This window comes from Athene noctua, chromosome 1 (genome assembly GCF_965140245.1).
Source record: "Athene noctua chromosome 1, bAthNoc1.hap1.1, whole genome shotgun sequence".
NCBI lineage: Eukaryota > Metazoa > Chordata > Aves > Strigiformes > Strigidae > Athene > Athene noctua.
Window position 1 is genome coordinate 18,844,662 of NC_134037.1, and position 20,137 is coordinate 18,864,798.

At 35.8% G+C, this 20,137-nt stretch overlaps 1 protein-coding gene across 4 annotated transcripts in view; it reads left to right on the forward strand.

The window, feature by feature from the left end:
* KIDINS220 (kinase D interacting substrate 220) overlaps positions 1–20,137 on the forward strand; it is an 80,739-nt gene that overhangs the window by 14,557 nt on the left and 46,045 nt on the right. For all 4 annotated transcript variants that reach the window (XM_074895676.1, XM_074895675.1, XM_074895677.1 and 1 more), the window contains exons 4-17: positions 2,329–2,427; positions 3,849–3,947; positions 4,901–5,002; positions 5,461–5,559; positions 6,498–6,695; positions 8,688–8,786; positions 11,206–11,304; positions 12,023–12,121; positions 13,115–13,292; positions 13,886–14,050; positions 15,426–15,605; positions 15,978–16,143; positions 17,077–17,228; positions 19,594–19,883. In XM_074895676.1, coding sequence (XP_074751777.1) covers positions 2,329–2,427; positions 3,849–3,947; positions 4,901–5,002; positions 5,461–5,559; positions 6,498–6,695; positions 8,688–8,786; positions 11,206–11,304; positions 12,023–12,121; positions 13,115–13,292; positions 13,886–14,050; positions 15,426–15,605; positions 15,978–16,143; positions 17,077–17,228; positions 19,594–19,883 — 2,025 coding nt within the window. The remainder of the gene's footprint in view (positions 1–2,328; positions 2,428–3,848; positions 3,948–4,900; positions 5,003–5,460; positions 5,560–6,497; positions 6,696–8,687; positions 8,787–11,205; positions 11,305–12,022; positions 12,122–13,114; positions 13,293–13,885; positions 14,051–15,425; positions 15,606–15,977; positions 16,144–17,076; positions 17,229–19,593; positions 19,884–20,137) is intronic.

Below are 20,137 nucleotides of genomic sequence, written 5' to 3' on the forward strand. Positions count from 1 at the left end.
GCACAAAGGAATTCCAGCCAGTCAGTCGGCTTCATGAGGGGCCCAACTTAAATGCCTCTATGCAAACACACGTAGCATGGGGAATAAACAAGAGGAGTTAGAGACATGCACATGCCTGCAGGGCTACGATCTTATTGGCATCATGGAGACGTGGTGGGATGACTCCTGTGGCTGGAGTGTTGGAATGGAAGGAAAGAGACTCTTCGGGTCAGTGTCAGAGTCACTGTCACCTCTGTGCCCAGTAAGATCATGAAGTGGATCCTCCTGGAAATGATGCTAGGGCACATGGAAAATAAGGAGGCGATTGGTGACAGCCAGCATGGCTTCACTGAGGGAAAATTGTGCCTGACAAATTTGGTGGCCATCTACAATGGGGTGGGTTACAGCATTTGTGGATAAGGGAAGAGCAATTGATGCCATCTACCTGGACTTGGGCAAAGCCATTTGACACTGTCCCACATGACATCCTTGTCTCTAAATTGGAGAGATATAGACTTGATGGATGGACCACTCAGTGGATAAGGAATTGGCTGGATGGCTGCACTGAAAGAGTTGTGGTCAACAGCTCAATGTCCAAGTGGAAAGCAGTGATGAGTGGCCTTCCTCAGGGGTTGGTGTTGGGTCTGGTGCTGATTAATATCTTCTTTGGTGACATGGACAGTGGGATTGAGTGCACCTTTAGCAAGTTTGTCAAGGACGCCAATCTGTGTGGTGCGGTCGACACACTGGAGGGCAGGGATGTGCCATCCAGAGGGACCTGGACAGGCTGGAGAGGTGGGGCTGTGCAAACCTCATGAAGTTCAACAAGGCCAAGTGCAAGGTCCTGCCCATGGGTCAGGGCAATCCCAAGCACAAATACAGGCTGGGTGATGGATTGAGAGTAGCCTTGCAGAGAAGGATTTAGTGGGTGGAAAACTGAATATGAGCCAGCAATATGTGTTCACAGCCCAGAAAGCCAGCTATATCCTGGGATGCATCAAGAAAAGTGTCACCAACAGGTCAAGGGAGGGGATTGTCCCCCTCTACTCTGCTCTTGTGAGACACCACCTGCAGAACTGTGTCCAACTCTGGGGCCCCCAACATAAGCAGGACATGTATCTGCTCAAGCTGGTCCAGAGGAGGCCACAAAGATGATCAGGGGGCTGGAATACCCCCTGATGAGGACAGGCTGAGAGAGTTGGGGTTGTTCAGCCTGGGAGAAGACTCCAGGAAGACCTTGTAATGGCCTTCCAGTACTTAAAGGGGGCTACAGGAAAGATGGGGAGTGTAATGATAGGATGAGAGGTAATGGCTTTAAACTGAAAGAGGGCAGATTTTGATTAGCTATAAGGAGGAAATTCTTTACCATGAGGGTGATAAGGCTATGGAACAGGTTGCCCAGAGAAGCTGTGGCTGCCCCCTCCCTGGCAGTGTTCAAGGCCAGGTTGGACGGGGCTTTGAGCAGCCTGGTCTAGTAGAACGTGTCCCTGCTCATATCACAGAAGCTGGAACTAGATAATCTTTAAGGTCCCTTCCAACCCAAACTGTTCTGTTATACTGTGACGTTCTGATAAAGATGAAAAGGACGTTGCTTGTGAGGTTTTTTTTTTGTCTGCACTTAGTTTAATTGTAGCAGTGTACATATCCAGGAAAGGTCTGTTACAAAACCTGTCTTTTTTTTTTTTTTTTTTTTTTTTAAAAAAAGTGTATTTTTGGAGACATTTAATTACATTTGCTGTAGATGTTAAAAGTTCATGTACTTACAGGAAGGTTACCATGCTATATTTATATGTGTATAGCACATAAAACAGTAGTCCACACCTTGATGTGGTTTGAGCAGTGGATGGAAGATAAGCATAATGCAAGAGGAAATGTATCTCCTGAAATGATCATAAATCTAAGAAGCTGTGGTCCAAATTCCGCTGCATATTAGCCCCTTGGGTGCTGTCACCCACTGTATGTGGAGATGGACCACCACCATTTTCTGTGGTCTTGGTTGCAGTCTTGTTCCAACTTAGCAGTTCTCAGTGCCTTGACCCTCATCCTCTAATCATTTGTAGGTGTTGCTTCCTCAATAAAATGCTTAAGAAGTTGGCCTGCAGTGAACTGAGAAGTGGAGAGTGATGGATATTGGGTAGGAGAGGAGATAATTGGAAGGGAGATTTGGAGTAGTTGTTGGTCTGTATTTTCATGTGTATAACTGTCAGGTAGTGTATGAGTTTATTACTTTTTTTTTTAAGGACAGATTTTTTTTTTAAGAGGTTGTGGATTTCCTGTTGGTGAAACACTAGAAAAACAAGGTAATTGTATTGAAATATTGAATATGACTTTAAAATTATTTTTTTTTAGGATAACTGGACAGCTCTTATTTCAGCAGCCAAAGAAGGACATGCAGCTATTGTAGAAGAGCTACTCAATTATAATGTCAGTTTGGAGCATCGAGATTTGGTATGTGTTTTCCTAGTGTAAAAATAAAGTAGTTTCTAGTAAGAAGAGCAGCAACTCTGAAGCTGAAGATTTTCAGTTCTGTAAAATGACTCAAAAGATTGTTTATTCTTAAATTATAAGTGTTGTTAAAATGGAAAAGAACATATGTTTAAATACTGTTTTTACAGCTGTGAAATAGTAGCTTTAGTGTTAATAAATGCAACTTGTTTTATAGGGCTGCGCTTTTTTTCCTCTTAATTTGCTTTGGAAAAAAGCTAAACTGAAGAATAGTTTGATTTTGGGGTGTGTTTTGTGTGGGTGGGTTTTTTTTGGGGGAGAGGGTTGGTTTGTTGGGGATTTTTTGGTGTTGGTGGCTTCTTTTAAAATATTCTGGTAAAGTAAATATTATTTTTCCATAAGATACCTGTCCATTTTACTTTTTCTCTGGACAGCCATGATTATTCATATAGCAGTCCTTGTTCTTGATATCCCGTAATTTGTTTATATTCATCTTACCAATTTTTTGGTATGGCAAGATGGGCACTGTAGTCCAGTCCACCTAACGAATTGCAGAAGCTGCTTCCATGATTAGAAGGTCAGATGCCTCTGAAGACCTATAGACTTGTCTCCATTGACTGAAGAGGGAGTTGGGTACCTGCAAGGACTTAAGTTTGTTCTGCTTAATTTAGTGTATGGAAAAACACTAGGGGAGAGTTTAAGTGCTTCCTTTAATTGAAGTTCCACTCTGTCTGAAGGCTGAGGCATCTTTCTGTGTCCTTTCGTAAGTGTAAAGTACATCCATGTGGCCAGTGGTTGATTTCTAGGTGTGTCAGTCTGAGAGGAATCTTTTACCTCTCCAAAAGTATATTATAAAGAATCAAATAAAAATGGTCCCTACAGTTATGAGATGCATACTGTTATTTTTAAGTTAATTTTGGTTACCTGACCTGTCAGATGCCTTAGGTAGTGAAACCTCATTGTCTTCTAGTTTACAAATTTAAATGAACACACCAGTGTAGTTTGAAATTTTTTGCTCATATTACTCCCTTGAGAGGACACATGTTACTTTATGAAGGCCAGATAAACCCTTCACGATAATTTATTTGGATTCTAGACTTTTGTTTTAAGATAGTGCTTTCTTTTTTGTTTGTTTATTCAGTGATCAGATTTGTATGTACTTGAAGTCTGAGTTGAGTGTTTACAGCAAATTCAGGAACATTGAGGACTATATTCTCCCAAGTTTTGCATACAGGAGGAAATCAGTACTTTCATACATGTGCTTATTCTGTATAAGTAGGATTATGAGGTTTTGTAGTCAATCCTTACTATGTTTTGCATTTGCAAAACAGACTTAGGACAAATACAAAATGAAATAAAATCACTAATTAGGTTTCTAAAGAGTATTTTTCAGTTTTTACAGTTCTTTGAATTCTGCTTGCCAGGGAGGATGGACTGCTCTGATGTGGGCATCATATAAAGGCCGAACAGAAGTAGCTAAACTACTGCTTGAGAAAGGAGCAAATCCAAACATCACAGGAATGGTACGTTTTAGTCTTAAAGCCCCCTCCTCCCAAATGTTTAAATCCCTGAATTGTACACTCATCTTGATTTAAAATTTTGCATTTTTTTGCAATGTAACATTATTCACTATACTTTATATATAAAGGGAATGCTTTAATAATCTATATGACAACTGCTGTTTTTTGATTAATTTTAAATTTTTGTGTTAGAGTGTATAGCTCTGAATAAGATTCAAATTAGCAAGAGAAGAGATAATTGAAAAGTAGTGTATCTAATGCTACTTGTGTAACAATTGTCATTTTTCTGCATCTGTAGAAGTTAATGGAGTAACTAATGTGCAATTTAGAAACAATAATTTGTTTTGTTTCATAATAGCTACCAAATGCGCTAGATCATATAAATATGTACCATACATGTGTAAGAGAATTAAAAAACTAAGATTTTGAGATTTAATTTTATAAGCGTGTTCTATAAAAGAGTAGGCATGTTGAAACTTGAATGCGCAATTTGTTTATACTGTCAGCTCTCTGGTGTTTGAGGCAACAGTGAACAATCAAGGAAGAACAGTAGTGACTTACCTTTCTGATTGTCGGTTTCATCTGGTTTGCATCTGCAGCTTCTGTGTGCATGGTATCAGTGATCCACAGTCCTGAGCACTTCAGGATATTGCATAGCTGTCTGTTGCTTCTCTCTTACATTACAGATGTTTATATTAAGATGAGAATGTGAATTTTTAAATCTTGGTTAAGGAGTTAAAAACAAAATTGATGCAAAACAATAGACATATTCCTAGAAATCATCTAGACAATGTACTAGGCAACAGTTAGTGATATGTAGGTAGGTTTGTTTCTGTATATTCCTTCTGTGGGTTTATAGTCTCTTGGAGTGTTGTGGTCAATACTGTTAATGAAAAATAATTAAGACTATGGTTTTATTTCATATGGTGTTTTTTTGTTCTTTTTTTAATTTTAAGCAATACAGTGTTTATCCAATTATTTGGGCAGCAGGACGGGGCCACTCAGATATAGTACATCTCTTACTGCAGCATGGAGCTAAAGTGAACTGCTCTGACAAGGTAAGTTATATTTATGTAATATTTAATTACTTTAATGCTTGATAAATTTCTTGTAAAAGTAAGTTTTATTTAAAAAATAAAAATCTATAAGTTTTTGGTTGGAAAAACACCCACTGTTATATTTTGCCCATGAGATTAGAATTAGTGTGCTAGGGTAAGTCTTCATATTTGCAGGAGGTTTTTCTCTAGTATGCTGAAAATGGTTGTGAACATACATTTCAGTGGAGTGTATTTCTAAGATATTGGAAACCTTGCTATCCCAGATTGCATAGAAAAATAATTCTTACGGCTGTCATCTACAATGAAGAAGTTAAAGTGGCTTTTCAAACGCTTGTGTTAATTCACCAGACCAAATTATATCTTTGTAAAAGCTAACACAATAATAGGATGAATACTTGATTGTAGAGGATACTAAATACAGAGAGAAATGTGATAAAATGTAATAAATATTTTTTCAGTATGGAACCACCCCACTGGTTTGGGCAGCGAGAAAAGGTCATTTGGAGTGTGTGAAATACTTGCTGCAGATGGGAGCTGATGTTGATCAAGAAGGAGCTGTAAGTAACTACTCATTTCTCTGGTGACAGGGTGTGGGTACCTGCATTTGCATGTCCTGTTTTATTTTTTTTAATACAAATACCAAGGAATACATGAAACAGATGTAATGTTGATGTTGGAGTATATTCCAGATATTTGCAAATTACATGTGAGAATTATTTAAAGTTCTTTGTGCCTTTTAATAAAAATACTATGTAACTAGGAAGTTGTATTGACAGTTGACACGTTATGTAAAGTGTAAATTTTAATGAACGTAAATTCATACAGGTTATTGTCCTCTGAAGGACAACACTATTTAACACTTAAAATTCATTCTGTACCCTCATATGTCAAACAACTTCTTCTGCAGTGCTATTTGAAAAGTAAATCAAACACAAAGCATCTTTTGAAAATAATAATGACTGTTGTGTCTTTTCAGAAGTTGGACATTTTTTAGAAGTTTTCAGCTGCATATTGTTTTTAAACAAAACAGATTTTAATTTTTTGTTGTATAAGACACTTAAAATGCTTGTCAAAATTTAAAAAAAACACAGTAAAAGTTAAGTGGAAAATTAGGACAACTTTTGGTATTCATATGATTATTTCTAAAGTTCGTCAAAAACCCTCTTTGTAAGTGGTATTGGCAGGCCTGGGTGCTCTGATAGTACTATGTTCCCATATGGCAAGAAATTTATTTTACCATGCATGTGACATTCAGGAGTCAGAATAAACTGGTCTGAGCTTTACTGTTTGCATCTGAAGTGTTCTCTACTATAGTACTTAGTTTATTTCTTTTTTAAAAATAGCATAGCAAGTGCACTTTAAAACATAAAACTGAAGTAAAATTTGGATAGTTAAGAAAGTAATGCCAGTGGGTGTTCTTTTCTTATTTAAACTGCTGATATAATGATGATTTCTATATCCACTGTACAATAAAATCTGTTGGTTTTGTTTATAGAATTCTATGACTGCACTTATTGTAGCAGTGAAGGGTGGATATACCGACTCAGTAAAAGAAATACTGAAAAGGAACCCAAATGTAAACTTAACAGATAAAGATGGAAACACAGCTTTGATGATTGCATCAAAGGAGGGACATACTGAAATTGTGCAGGATCTTCTTGATGCTGGAACTTATGTGAACATTCCTGATAGAGTGAGTAAATTTTCATAATAATTGTGGGTTTGTATATGTGAAATAGTAATAATATATATTTAAATACCAGTGTACACAAATTTGTGGGTACATCATTTTTCTAGCTTTCTGATTTTTCTGCCACCTAGGGGTATTTTTATGTATTGCTGTTAAAAGTATGTTGTGGCAAATGTTGCTGTGTGAAGGTAAAGGGTAAACTACAGAAACTACTCTTTTTCTTTGAGGTTCTTGAATTCTGAGTTTTCATAGGGCATGGAAATGATTTATGGTTGTATATTTGTCGTATCTGTAACATAAGGCTAATACTGAACTAACTTGCAGGTTTGTGATGGGTTTTTTTTGTATTAATACACACGGTAATTCTGTTAAAATTGTGTAACAATGGAGATGATAAAAAAGAATGTAGTTCATTCAGTGTCTACCTTTATCTTTTAGAGTGAAGCTTTTTACTAGGAAACTTGCATATATTAGAGGAAGACATCAGCTGTGGGTTAGACATATAAATGTCACTGTTGAAAGGTGCACTGTATACTTGAGCAGTAATTGCATTGTTCAGTAGAAGCCATGCAGTATGGGCAGTGCCCAGAGTGTGATTTTTTTTTTTTAATTTTTCCTGTTTCATCATTAAAAAAAAAAAATAAGTGTACCTAAAAGTATTAATAATAAAAGTATAGCTAAATCACAGGTGTGGAATTCCATTAGAAAGCTCAGTAGTAGGTAGAGCCCTTATCAGGCACAGTCATTGCATACCTGGCTGCAAACCAAGAAATTTTCCTTATCAAAACCTGCTCTAGCATTTGAAACTGACTGCTTGTTGTTTGATGTATTTTTGGAATACAGTCAGTGATACTGAAAGCTGTAATTTGTCCTTGCTAAAAGCACAGGAATGCAGACAGTTGTAGGATTTTGTGAGAGAAGAAGTAGGAAGGGAGATTGCAAAGTATTTTCTTAAATATTTAAAGTTTTGCTTTGGTATGTGCCTGAGATAGTTTGTTGTCTCATGTGACACTTCAGCTCAGTACTTAATCATCTAAGAAATGCACTAAGCTGACACTTGAAATATAGGAAAGTGCATCCAAAAATCCTTTTAAAATTATGAGGCAAATGTTAGGAGGTTTTCCTGTCTTCTCTGCAGCCCCAAGCAATTCAAATTAAGGATTGGGAATTCAGCCTGAAAACTGTGTTACTGTTCTGAACTAAAACACTGATCTTGACAGAGGCACCTAAGTTTAGGTATCTAACCACCTATAGCCCCAGGCCTGTCTCTGACACTCAGCCAAAACCTGGCTATCAAGAGGACACTGCAGACAGTCCAAGGCACCTATATAAAAAACCAAATAAATCCCTTAGAATTGTAACTTTGTTTTGTGTATATACAAGTCCATTTACCCAGCAAAATATTTTTTCTTTTGATCAATTTGCTATAGAATCAGCCTTTTGCTTCTTTTCTTTATAACAGCATAGTGTATGTAAACAGGATAGCAGTCAAATCTGCACAAAAAAAGGGTTAAAATTCTTGAAGAACTTTTGTCAGCTGTGAAACATCTAAAGGAGACAGCCAACATTCTTGTCTGATTGTAAAGAGGTTATTACTGTGAGTAATTACTTGTCTGATTGTAAAGAGGTTATTACTGTGAGTGATTGGTCTTCCTATGAACATAGAGAACAGCTGGATTTTTTTCATATTCATTATTAACTTGTGCTGTTATTTTTTAGGATAGTGGTTTAAGCTGGATCTATTTTGGGGGTGTTTGTTTTGTCATAAATAATATTTCATCTCTTTGCAAAAAATAAAAAATGGGGCCTGCAGTTTTTTTCTTTATATCTGTTTTTTGCAGAGATAGAACTACTTTTTATATCTTTAAACTGAGTGCATATTTCTTGATGTAAATAGGCATAATGTATATTTTGAGGCTAAATTTATTCTGTGCTGAATTTCTTTTTGCTAGATAATACTAATTAATCTTCAGTATTCTTTCATATTTTTTTTAGAGTGGAGATACAGTGCTGATTGGGGCTGTTAGAGGAGGTCATGTTGAAATTGTGAGGGCCCTGCTCCATAAATATGCTGATATAGATATCAGAGGTCAGGTAAGTACAACAGTGTAAATGTTAGAGTAATTCTTAAATAGGATGTGAAATTGAATACCAAAGAATTACACTTTCTAAAAACAGGGCTTTAAAAACTTTCTCAGTTTACTCTGTAGGAAACTCAAGATTCCCATCAAACACTAAAAATACATCATATTGCTGTGCAATTTTTAAAATACAAGACATATGTATTTGTAATGACTTAAGTGGCATTGTTTCAGTTAAATTTGTATGATGATCGAAAAGCAAAATATGTAAATTGAACTTATTTCATCTGCACTACTGAACAGATTAATGAAATACTTAAAACCCTTAATATTTTTATTTTAATAATATTTTAAATTTAATATCAATATATTAAAATCCAATACACCTTAGATCATCTGTTGTCAGTGCAGTTCTGTCACTATGCTTTTGGTTGGTTCTTGTCTCCTTCACTAACTTCCTTTCTCACATTAAGCAGTGTTGTCAGAGATTTCCATGTTTTCTACCTACCCCTTCTTTTTTTTTTTTTCCTTTGATTAAGGTATTGGTTTTATTCTTCTACCAAAAGCACTCTTGCTTAACATGGTACTTGGTTTTGTTACATTCAATTTACTTTCTTTTGCTTGAAGCTGTTCAAATTGCTCTGCTCACAGGCACATATATTCTGCCAAGTTTGAACACAAAACTTAACTAGTCACTGAGAGCTGCAAAGATTCAGTGCCTGCTATTGATGCAGAGCCTCTTTGAGAAGCCAAGAAACTTTTAGTTTGGAGAAGAAGTAGTGGTTGGATCTCTTTCTCTAACATGCCAGCTTCTTGCTGACATGAGTCTCAAAGTCTGGAGCTTTTCAACGTCTTGGTATGACCAAGGCAATACAGAAACAGCAGGAGAACCTAACCTCCTTGGGAGTGGGGAAACTTGTGACTTCTGGCAGTGTGAAGGTGTCTGTTTAGCCATTTGCAGTGATTAATCTAGAGAATACATTTGTGGCCTCGTTGACACAGCAAGACGAAGACCATCGGAGGAAGATTCTGGCTGTGTGATTCAGATCTTCGGATTAGGACCAGCAGTATCAAAATTGGTGATGAGGGCTAGTGTTTAGCAAGTCCCCTGCTGTTCAGCACTGCAGTACCTGTCTGCCAGACAGACGTGTTCTATGGAGATTTGCAGTCTGCCCAGATCTGTGATGTTCCAGAAAGACTGCAGAGCCTTGTCCAGCCTTCCAGCAACTATGTTCCTTGCTGCTTGTAAGGACACTAGTCAGGGGAGACCTTGAGCAGATGAAACATGACTACAGGGCTCTGACTGGTGTTTTCCTAAGCCCTTCTGGTAAGGGGGAAGGGCCCAGCTGGGATCATCTGGTAGACCAGTGCTTGCCTGTGCAGCTGATGTTGCTAGCAAGGAGTCAGCTTCCTCAGGCTCTTGTTGAAAGCCACTTGACTGAAGGACGGAGGACATGAAGCCCAGGTAACCAGAGGAAAGAAATCTTAGTGACCAGGCTTGTTAAACTGTCAAGAAAGGCTTAAAACTGAGTTTGCTGTGAAGCCCACAAGTGGGAGAGAAAGAACTGCAAATGAAAGAAGCAAGGGAGAAGGTTGCAAGGAGGACTTTGACATTCCTGCTCAGAAACAAGTGTGTGTTCAGAGGCTTTTCTTTAATGTCTCTACACAAGTGCACATCAAACAAAGTCGTGGTACAGTCAGAAGGTTACAAAAAGATTGCAGGCATAGAGACTTCCTGGGATAGACACATTGTGGAAAAAATGAAAGGTGACACAAGCAGATCTTCAGCTATCAGCCATTCCCCCCGGTTCAGTGACAGAATGTATGGCTGGTCTTCATTCTGGTACTTTGTGTTGACTTTCATGTCCATCTACTTTTACAGCTTTCCAGCTTGCATGTCCTGTTTTTAGAGCAGCCAACCAGGTCCCTAGTACATTTTTATTAGGCTATGCTGTAAAGTTGAGAAGAAAATCGAACTCTTTTTAAAGGCCTGGAGGTGTTTAGTACCTCCTAATAGGAGACAATTTTTTATTTAAGGCGTCAGAGAAACATGACTATTGCATAATAGGGGTTAAAAAGGCAATAGTTGTTTTATTTCATTAGAAAAAATATGTATTTGAGTTCCAACTAAATACCCGTATATAGTTTTAGAAACTATTTCAAGACGGGTTGAATCTGCTTGGATTGTTACAGCTATTAATATATTTTGCACAGGTTTTAAAAATAGATTTGTATTATATGGCCAGATTTCCACCCCTCCCAAGTTCTATTGCTGTGCATTTGGGAGCATTTCCCTTTGCCCTGAATGGTGCTAAAATTTGCTGAGTTATGTGTTCTTTTCAATATTGCGGTTGTATTTTATATACAGTTTTAAAAATTAATCCAACTGAATGAAAGTACTGTTAACATTTAATACTTTTTTTTTTTTTCAGGATAATAAAACTGCTTTATATTGGGCAGTTGAGAAAGGAAATGCTACAATGGTGAGGGATATCTTGCAATGCAACCCTGATACTGAAACGTGTACAAAGGTAACTATATTAGAATTTTAGTTGAGGACGTAATTTGCCTTGTTTAACATCTGTGTGTGACATTAAGATCAGAAATGCAGTTTTTCTGAAGTGTGGCTAACTTACATACCGTAGAAACAAAACGCCCCGCCCCAAAATCTAACAACAAACACAACAAAACCCCCAGCACAACAAAACAACAAACACTACCAAAAAAACCCACTAAACCCCAACTCAAACTTCTTTTTTTTTTTTTTTTTTTTTTTCTGAAATACAGAATTTATTTTCAGAAATTATAATGTCCCCTTTGTGGGACTACTGAAATTTAGTGGGGAGTGTGTGGATGCTTCACCTCAGCAACGTTGACTCGATCAGCGATAAGGAGTAGAGAGCACATGCTGGGAAGTGAGGGAAGAGGCTTCTGATACTGCTAAGCTTGAAAAGCAGTGAATTACCTCATTCCTGTGTCTCTTCAAATACTTTGTATTATATCTGAGCCTTTTCTTTCTCTCACGCTCTTAACAGAAATGTATTTTGCACTTGTATTTTGTTCTGCAATACTAATCTATCTAGGATAAAGGGTTGGTGATACTTGTTAGAGAACCTATGCACTGAAATATTAATTGCACAGAAATGAAAATTCTTTTGTAAGTTTTGGATTTAATTTGTTATACTATCTCTAGTTTTTGATTGGGTTTTTTTGGAAGATTTTTTTATTATGCCTACTTTTCCCTGTTAGGATGGAGAAACACCGCTTATCAAGGCAACCAAGATGAGAAATATTGAAATAGTAGAGCTGCTTCTGGACAAAGGAGCTAAAGTCTCTGCTGTAGACAAGGTAAAGAGTATTTGTTTGTTTTCTTTAGTATATTTAATCATTTTTAGTTTTGCAGCAGAATTTTGCAGTGACCTGCCAGGGCTAAGACAGGGAGAGAGCTTTCCATATGCTAAATAATTAAATAAACCAGAATACTTCACTGCTTAATTTTCCATATGCTTAATAATTAAGTAGATCAGAATATTTAAATGTAAGTTTATTCCCACCATTAATATTTCATTTTTTTGTTTGTATTAGAGTGCTTTCAGTAATAACGAAAATAAAAAATTCCATGTCAGAAGTAAGAATTTCACAGATAAGAATACTGTTTCTTAATACACTTTAAAAAAGAGTTTAGAGAATGGTTGTTATTTGTCACTGATGTTTGTTTTCAATTAGTAGCCATTACACATAAGTAATGCCAAGGACGAACACAATGGTTTGTTGCTGTTCTTTTATGCATTATGCATAATTTTGATAGTAAACCCTTTTATGCATTATGCATAATTTTGATAGTAAACCCTTTAAATACAGGAATATTTATTTGATACTTTTTTAAACCTTTTAGTATCATATTTAGTGGAAATAAGTAATAATGTTAAATTGACATAATAAGGAAACTTACTGGAAAGCTTTTTGGAGAAGTATGAGCAGATATTGAAATAATTCTATCAAGGAGTGTCTCTTGTTCCAAACAAGTCCCTGAATTTGCTCGTAGATGCTTGTTTCTAAATAGAGACTGCAGTTTTCATGAACCTTAAACTGAACGTTTAAGAAAGAAGATAGTGCCTCAGATTTAGCATTGTAAGACCTGCCTTTTCACGTGTCTTTTGTGAAACTGTTGTAATGCTTTACTTTGGGAAAAAACACTTGCTGTAAGATGTTAATGCTGCTGAGAATACCTTAAGATGTATTTCTAGTAAATAGTGCATCTGAAACAATGTGGAACATATAGTCTACTAATAATCTTCAGAATTCATGTTAGATATTACTAATTTTTTCACTTAATTGCAGAAAGGAGATACTCCTCTTCATATTGCCATCCGTGGAAGAAGCCGTAAACTTGCCGAGTTACTCTTAAGAAATCCAAAAGATGGTAGATTGCTTTATAGACCAAACAAAACAGGAGAAACACCTTACAATATTGACTGTAGCCACCAGAAGAGTATTTTAACACAGATATTTGGAGCCAGTAAGTATAAGTAATTATATTTTCCTCAGATCTAATCTTAGACTGATGAAAACTGAGCTTTTTTTGAGATTAATGTTTAATTGAACAATCTTCTATATTGTTTTATCATCAATTGTATATTGAGAATACAATTTATTCAATTCTGCAGTGAAAATTGGTAACTGTTCATTTTTTTTAATGTTGCGACTAATGGAAAAGCTTTAAAAAATATATAAGTTGGCAAAAAATTTGTCATTCTGAAATACTAGTAAAGGTCAAACATACCTTTTACCTTTACACTTTGACACTGGATACTATGCAACTTCCGTTGACCATTTATTCTTACTTAGATCTTGCTTATGTAGGAATTATTTTCTCTGACTTGCTCTGATTTGGGGTTTTGAGTCTTTTGTGGTAACCTCTAATAATTTTAATAATTACCTAACATATATGTGGATAATTTACCTTTGAACAGAAATGTACCAGTAATAACAGCTATTATATGGGAGGAATATGTATACAAATATAGGTGAACCTGTCATGATTTTATGCAAATTGTCATATTGAAAAGATTTCTTAAAGCAAAGTCCGGTAACATGGTATTCATATTACAGGACATTTGTCTCCCACGGAATCTGATGGTGACATGCTGGGTTATGACCTGTACAGCAGTGCTTTGGCTGATATTCTGAGTGAACCAACCATGCAGCCACCTATCTGTGTAGGCTTATATGCACAGTGGGGAAGTGGAAAATCTTTCTTGCTCAAGAAACTGGAAGGTAACGTTTGATTTAGCCTTTTCTGTAGGTTCAAATCCACCAATGGAAAGCATCATGTGGGAATTACTACTTTTTGCAACATCTGTTGGTCCATGTAGTGTATCCTATCTCTGTTTCTGTAATGAAAGGATTTAAACGTTATCATGGTCAGTTATCTGTAGGTTGTTTTGTTCATTTCCACAATATCAAGACAATCTTTAAGTGTGCTGTCTGCTGTCCTGTGGGTTTCCTGCAGCAGTGAATCCACCCTTTAGGTCCTGCTGACAATAGGACAGCTGAAATACACCTTGCTGGGCGTGGGTTTGTGTCAGATCAGGTTCAGCTCTCTTTTGCTGCAGTATAATTGTGCCTCCCATGTGTCATCTTAATTATTTTTTTTTAAGTTTAAAAACAAATTTGAGGCTATTAATACTTTTTTCTGTACTGCATTCTCTCTGTGCCTAGTTTTCTTCCCCTTTCCCCTTATTTACTTGGAGCTTTTTAACTTTCTGAAATGACATAGGAAAGCAAACAAAGTATATAAAGAGTCAGTATTTTCCACAGTGGAAATAGCATCTTATTTACAGTTACAACTTTCTAACAAAGGAATGTTTTTCTAGGAGGTTTCAGTGTAATACAAAAGACTTTTACCCATCTTGGTGTTTCTTACTTTCTGTGATTTCTATGTTTTTAAAAGCTGTATTAGTTAAAATGGGATCTCTGCATTCATTTTGCTCAAGTCACACCTCATGTCATAAACAAAAAGTGGTGTGCATTTTTAACTGTGATATTTATTGTTGAATAACTCATGGTTTTAAAATGCTTTTTCAGTATTTTCTTCCTGTTCTTCATTCATCTTTTTCTGGATGTGTGTATTTAATGTTTCTTATTCAATAGATCCTAAGTAAGTTTCTTTGGGATTTCCTGTTTTAGTAAATAAGATGGAACAAACAAATAAATACTGAAGCCTTTATATTGTACTGTTATGTCTGACTGTTTGAGGAACATGGTCCATATTTCAATGATGGAGGTTTTGGGTGCTGGGATTTTTTTGACATACATGACAGTTTTATTTTTCTTGGTGTCATAAAATGTTCTAAACTTCTGAAGGAGGATAGGGAATGTAATGGCTTTTAATATGCCTTTAAAAGTAGAAAATCTGCAGCAAACAGTGCAATTGCTATGTATCTAAATAGTTTCATTCATTGCATGGGTGAAAACTTAGGGTTTTGCCTTAATGTTTGAAGAAGAATTCAAGTGTCATTTCAGTCTAGTGAAAAAACTTATTTTCAAAGATGAAGTTCATTATAATACATTTTTTGATTTCTGTTCTAGGATAATCTAACATGTTAACTGGTCTTTTTCTGATTTTTTTTTTTTTTTTTTTTTTTTTTAGATGAAATGAAGACTTTTGCAGGACAGCAGATTGAGCCTCTGTTTCAGTTCTCCTGGCTTATTGTATTCCTCACACTTCTGCTGTGTGGAGGTTTGGGTTTATTGCTTGCTTTCACAGTGGATGCAAAGCTTGGAATAGCAGTGTCACTCAGCTTATTAGCAGTTCTCTACATTTTCTTTAGTAAGTCTTATTTTATATGAAGTTTGTGAAGGTTTTTATTTTTGGAATTCAATGTTGTTTTAGAGACATGCTTTGTGATTCATTACAAATACTAAATGTTATTGTAGAAAATAGGATCCCTTTGGACCCTTTCTTTTCTTGTGGTTTGCATGTAATTTGTGACGGCATTCTTGAAAACAAAGAATAATTTTGTATATTAACTTCATTATGTTACTCTTACCGTTCTCATTTTTAGCCATAACTGTTAAAAATTCTCATTCAGCTCCCTTTATGGAACTCCGGGCCTTATCTGTTCAGACTTCATGGTTCTTTCAGTTGTGAGCATTGACTGAAATATAGCCATAACATCTATTTTCATTTTTAAATTTTTAGCTGTAATTTACTTTGGTGGCCGAAGAGAGGGTGAGAGCTGGAACTGGGCCTGGGTCTTAAGTGCAAGGTTGGCAAGACATATTGGATACTTGGAGTTGCTTCTTAAACTCATGTTTGTGAATCCACCAGAATTACCAGAGCAAACCACTAAAGCTTTACCTGTCAGGTTAGTTATGTCATTTATTCTTGAATGAATAATTCAGGTTCGCTCTCATAGTTTTCAAACTGTGTGTATTACTGTGCATGTTTATCTTCCTGTGAAAAGCTGTTGAGATTCCTGTTTGAAAAACAGTAGCCCCAGAAGGTTATTGTAGTTAAATTTTTTTAGTGTGAAGAAAATAGTAGTGTTTTTCAAGAAAAATTCTGTGCCAAAGTTCATGAAAAGTACTGCTTTTTAGTATTAGGGGTTTTGAATATCATACTAATAGAAATTTGTAACAGACAAAATAAGACTTTACTTTTCTGGTATAGCTTACTGGGTATAATGTTTAGTGCTTGTTTCACTGACTACTTTCGTAAATGTCGTCTTTTTGGTTGTCTTATCTTTCTGCCCCCACTTTAAGTAGGGCATCTAGACTGCTCAAAGCTTCTAATTTACCTGAAAGCAAGAAAATTTATGACATGTAGTTTATAGTTTTGTTTACTCCTGTTGTTTAGAGACTTGTATTTTTAGTCTCATAGTGCTTTTGTGTGATCTTGTTCTTCTGTATTTTTTTAATCCTTCATAAATATTTGAAAATAGCTCAGAATGCAATTTTAAAAATACTTGTCAGTATTGTTTTGACATCATAAAGATATTTTTATGTTTTTACACCTCACACCAGCTGAGGTGCTGTTAGTGATGTGATCATTTTTACCTTTTTAAGAAATCAAGTTTTAAAATAAGAAGCAGGGCAAAGAATAGGTTGATAACAGGAGAAGAAATAAATACTTAAATTCTATGTAGACTTTAAAAAAAATGAAGTCTTTAAATATATACCATTTTATGCCAGTTGAAGAAAGTTTCAGCTGTAGAGATGCAGGAAGATTTTTTTTTGATTGCCAAAAAATATTTAAAGCTTTCTAAAGTATATAAAATATATGGGTTTTTTTCTTTCAGATTTTTGTTTACGGACTACAATAGACTGTCCAGTGTAGGTGGAGAAACTTCATTGGCTGAGATGATTGCTACCCTCTCTGATGCATGTGAAAGGGAATTTGGTTTCTTAGCAACAAGGCTATTTCGAGTTTTCAAGACAGAAGATACACAAGGTTTTTATTACCTGAATGACATTTCAGATTATTTTATTTCAATGCACTGTTATCAGGGGTTCTGTTTTTCACATCATAAGCTCTTTATAGAAACTATTACAGCCATGCAGAAATTCATACAGAAGGGGAAACCCTTGATATTGTTTTGGAGAGAAAAACGCCCTGTTTTCTTATCTTGATTTTATTAATATCATAAAGGAATATCTTCTGTGAAGTATACTTCTCAGAAGTGTCAGTAGAAATGTATATTTATATTAAATACTTTTAGATGCAGCATTGTATTTTTCCATAGCAATTAAGTCATTGTGTCTCAGTCAGGTAAAGGGAAAAGTATACTTTTGAGTATTGCTAAGAGAAGCTTCTGTTTGGTTTATTAGATTTTTATTCAGAGCTTTCATGAGTGACCATCACTTATTCTTGGAAATAATAAATGTATAGAACATATTGGTCCGAAGCTGTAAATTGCTGTGATCAGTACTGGGAAGATGTGATGAAATATTCCTGCTTGATTCAAATGGAACAAACTTTTTTCTTCTGTCCCATCTGTAGATTTCTGAAAAATATACGCAGAACAGAGTATGATATTGTGAAGAAATGCAATTCTTGAGGGTAACTTTCAATTCATAGAGGACTTCTGCTTTGAGTTCAGTTACAATCAGTTACTTCTCATTTCATTTTGACCTTGACCACAAATTGAGGAATCTGTTAGATGGTGTCTCCTCTCACAAAATGAAATGTTCAGACTCTCCTGTCTTGCAGAGGGTGGAAAAAAAACATGCTATGTTCTGAACACAACTCACTCTTCATTGCTCTTTCTCAAATTCACTGAATGTTCTTTACGAAAGTGAGGTGGTGTTTTTCACCCTTATTTCCATATTAGATGTTCTGTAGTTCTCCTTGACTCAGTGAAACAGCTTTTATGATGTTGTAATTTCTCCCCAAACTGACTTGAGAATGACAGTGTAGTGCTGGCTTCTTGGGATTATTTGTAGTAATCATCTTTTCCTTTTCATATGTAATCTTACATTTCTCTTGTATTCCTTGGCTTTGCCTTCATGTGCTCTTTGTAACTATCTAATTGATATTTTCAAAAAATTTTATCTATTTGGTGATCTTGCACATCTTCTCCTTGTCTCCAGGTGTTTGTAGGTCAAGAGTCATAGGTTTCTTGTCTCTAGACATTCATAGAAATTCCATATAGGTTTCTTCTTAGTCTCCTGCATCTTTAATTTTTGTTATATCTTTAAACTCAGACAAGCCTCTTTGTAATTTCATTGATGATGAGTCCGAAGTGTCTCTTTAATCCAGTTCTGTCTCTTTCTAGCAAGAGGAGGCTTGCATCCCTACTTCAAAATGTCTAGAACTGAGTGTAGTTATAACTGAGCTGTCATTCTTCTCTTCTTGCCCCTCACTCCTGCCATGCATTTCTGTTGCTTGTTCTGCATCATACTCCTATCTGTCACGTATGTCAGTAACGTGAGAGACCTTTTCAGCTCATACCTGAATCTAGAATATCATACACGGGCCATGTATAAACCTTGGATATTCGTTCAATGTTGCATATTTAAAATCTGATTTTTCCGTTTTGCTTCAAATACTGATTTTTAGCTGTCATCATTTTGCATCAGATTATTGCTGTGTTCTGTTCTTTGTTATCAACAAATGTGTATGGAAGATGTGAATCTTCTAGATGTGTACACCACTAGATATGTACAAATCCTAAAGGCGGAGGCTGCTGCTTTGGGAAAAAACTATCATATATTTCTTTGATCAGTCCTTTAGCTGTGCTAACTTCCAACTGCAGTATTTCTTTGTCTCTTCCTTATCAGCCTGTTTGAAGTCACAGGTCTATAATCTCTCTGAGGCCTTTGTGATCTGTCCAAACCTTACAGGCTACAGTCCTCCCTTGATTATGTTTTAGCATGCAAGAAAGGATAGTCTCAGGTTGTAGCATGCCGTTTTGATTTAGTTCTCCAATGGCATCATTACTGTTAGATTTCTGTGTAAAACCAAGTAGTTACCATACTGTTTTCCTAGGATTTACTTGCATAAGTATACTTCACTGAGAGGTACCACAAAAGAGGTGGTACCACTGATGTGATATCTATTTAATAATTTCCATCCAGTGTGGATTTCTGAAAACAGTGGAAATAAACTGCATGTTAAAGGAGTATCTCCTCTTCATAATTTCCAAGAATTTTGGAAGATCCTAATGATTTTTTTTTCACGTTTGTGACTGGATGGTAACATTGCAGTAACCGTTTGTTCAAGTTAGTGTTTTATGAGAAGTATCAAGTTAACAGATTTTGTACTCGCCTGTGATTACATTTTACATTAATTTTAACAGCAGATACTTGTTTCCTAGGTAAAAAGAAATGGAAGAAAACTTGCTGTCTCCCATCCTTTGTGATTTTCCTTTTCATACTGTCTTGCGTTGTTTCTGCAATTGCACTGCTGGCGATTTTTAATGTAGAACCAGCCAACATGACAGTGAATGTTATTCTGATATCGGTTACCTGTGTTGTTGGCTTGGCCTTTTTCTTGAATTGTCGCACGTGGTGGCAAGTGATGGATTCAGTTTTGAATTCTCAGAGAAAACGTCTTCACAATGCTGCCTCCAAGCTTCACAAGTTGAAAAGTGAGGGGTTCATGAAGGTAAGCATTTATATGAATTGGCCATTAAAAAAAGTGAAAAAAAACCCCAAACCTGTAGCCTTCTTAACATGGGGCACCATTTATTTCATCGGGGTAAGAATTAATAAATTTTAAAATATTCTGAAGTTGAAGAACTAAGTGTAACTTTGACTGTCTGCAAGACCTCTTTACTAAGAAAGGATTGATAGCACTGAAAGAACGTTCCAAAACAGTCCACATATTTCATGAGAAATGATAGAAAATACTGTTGTTTT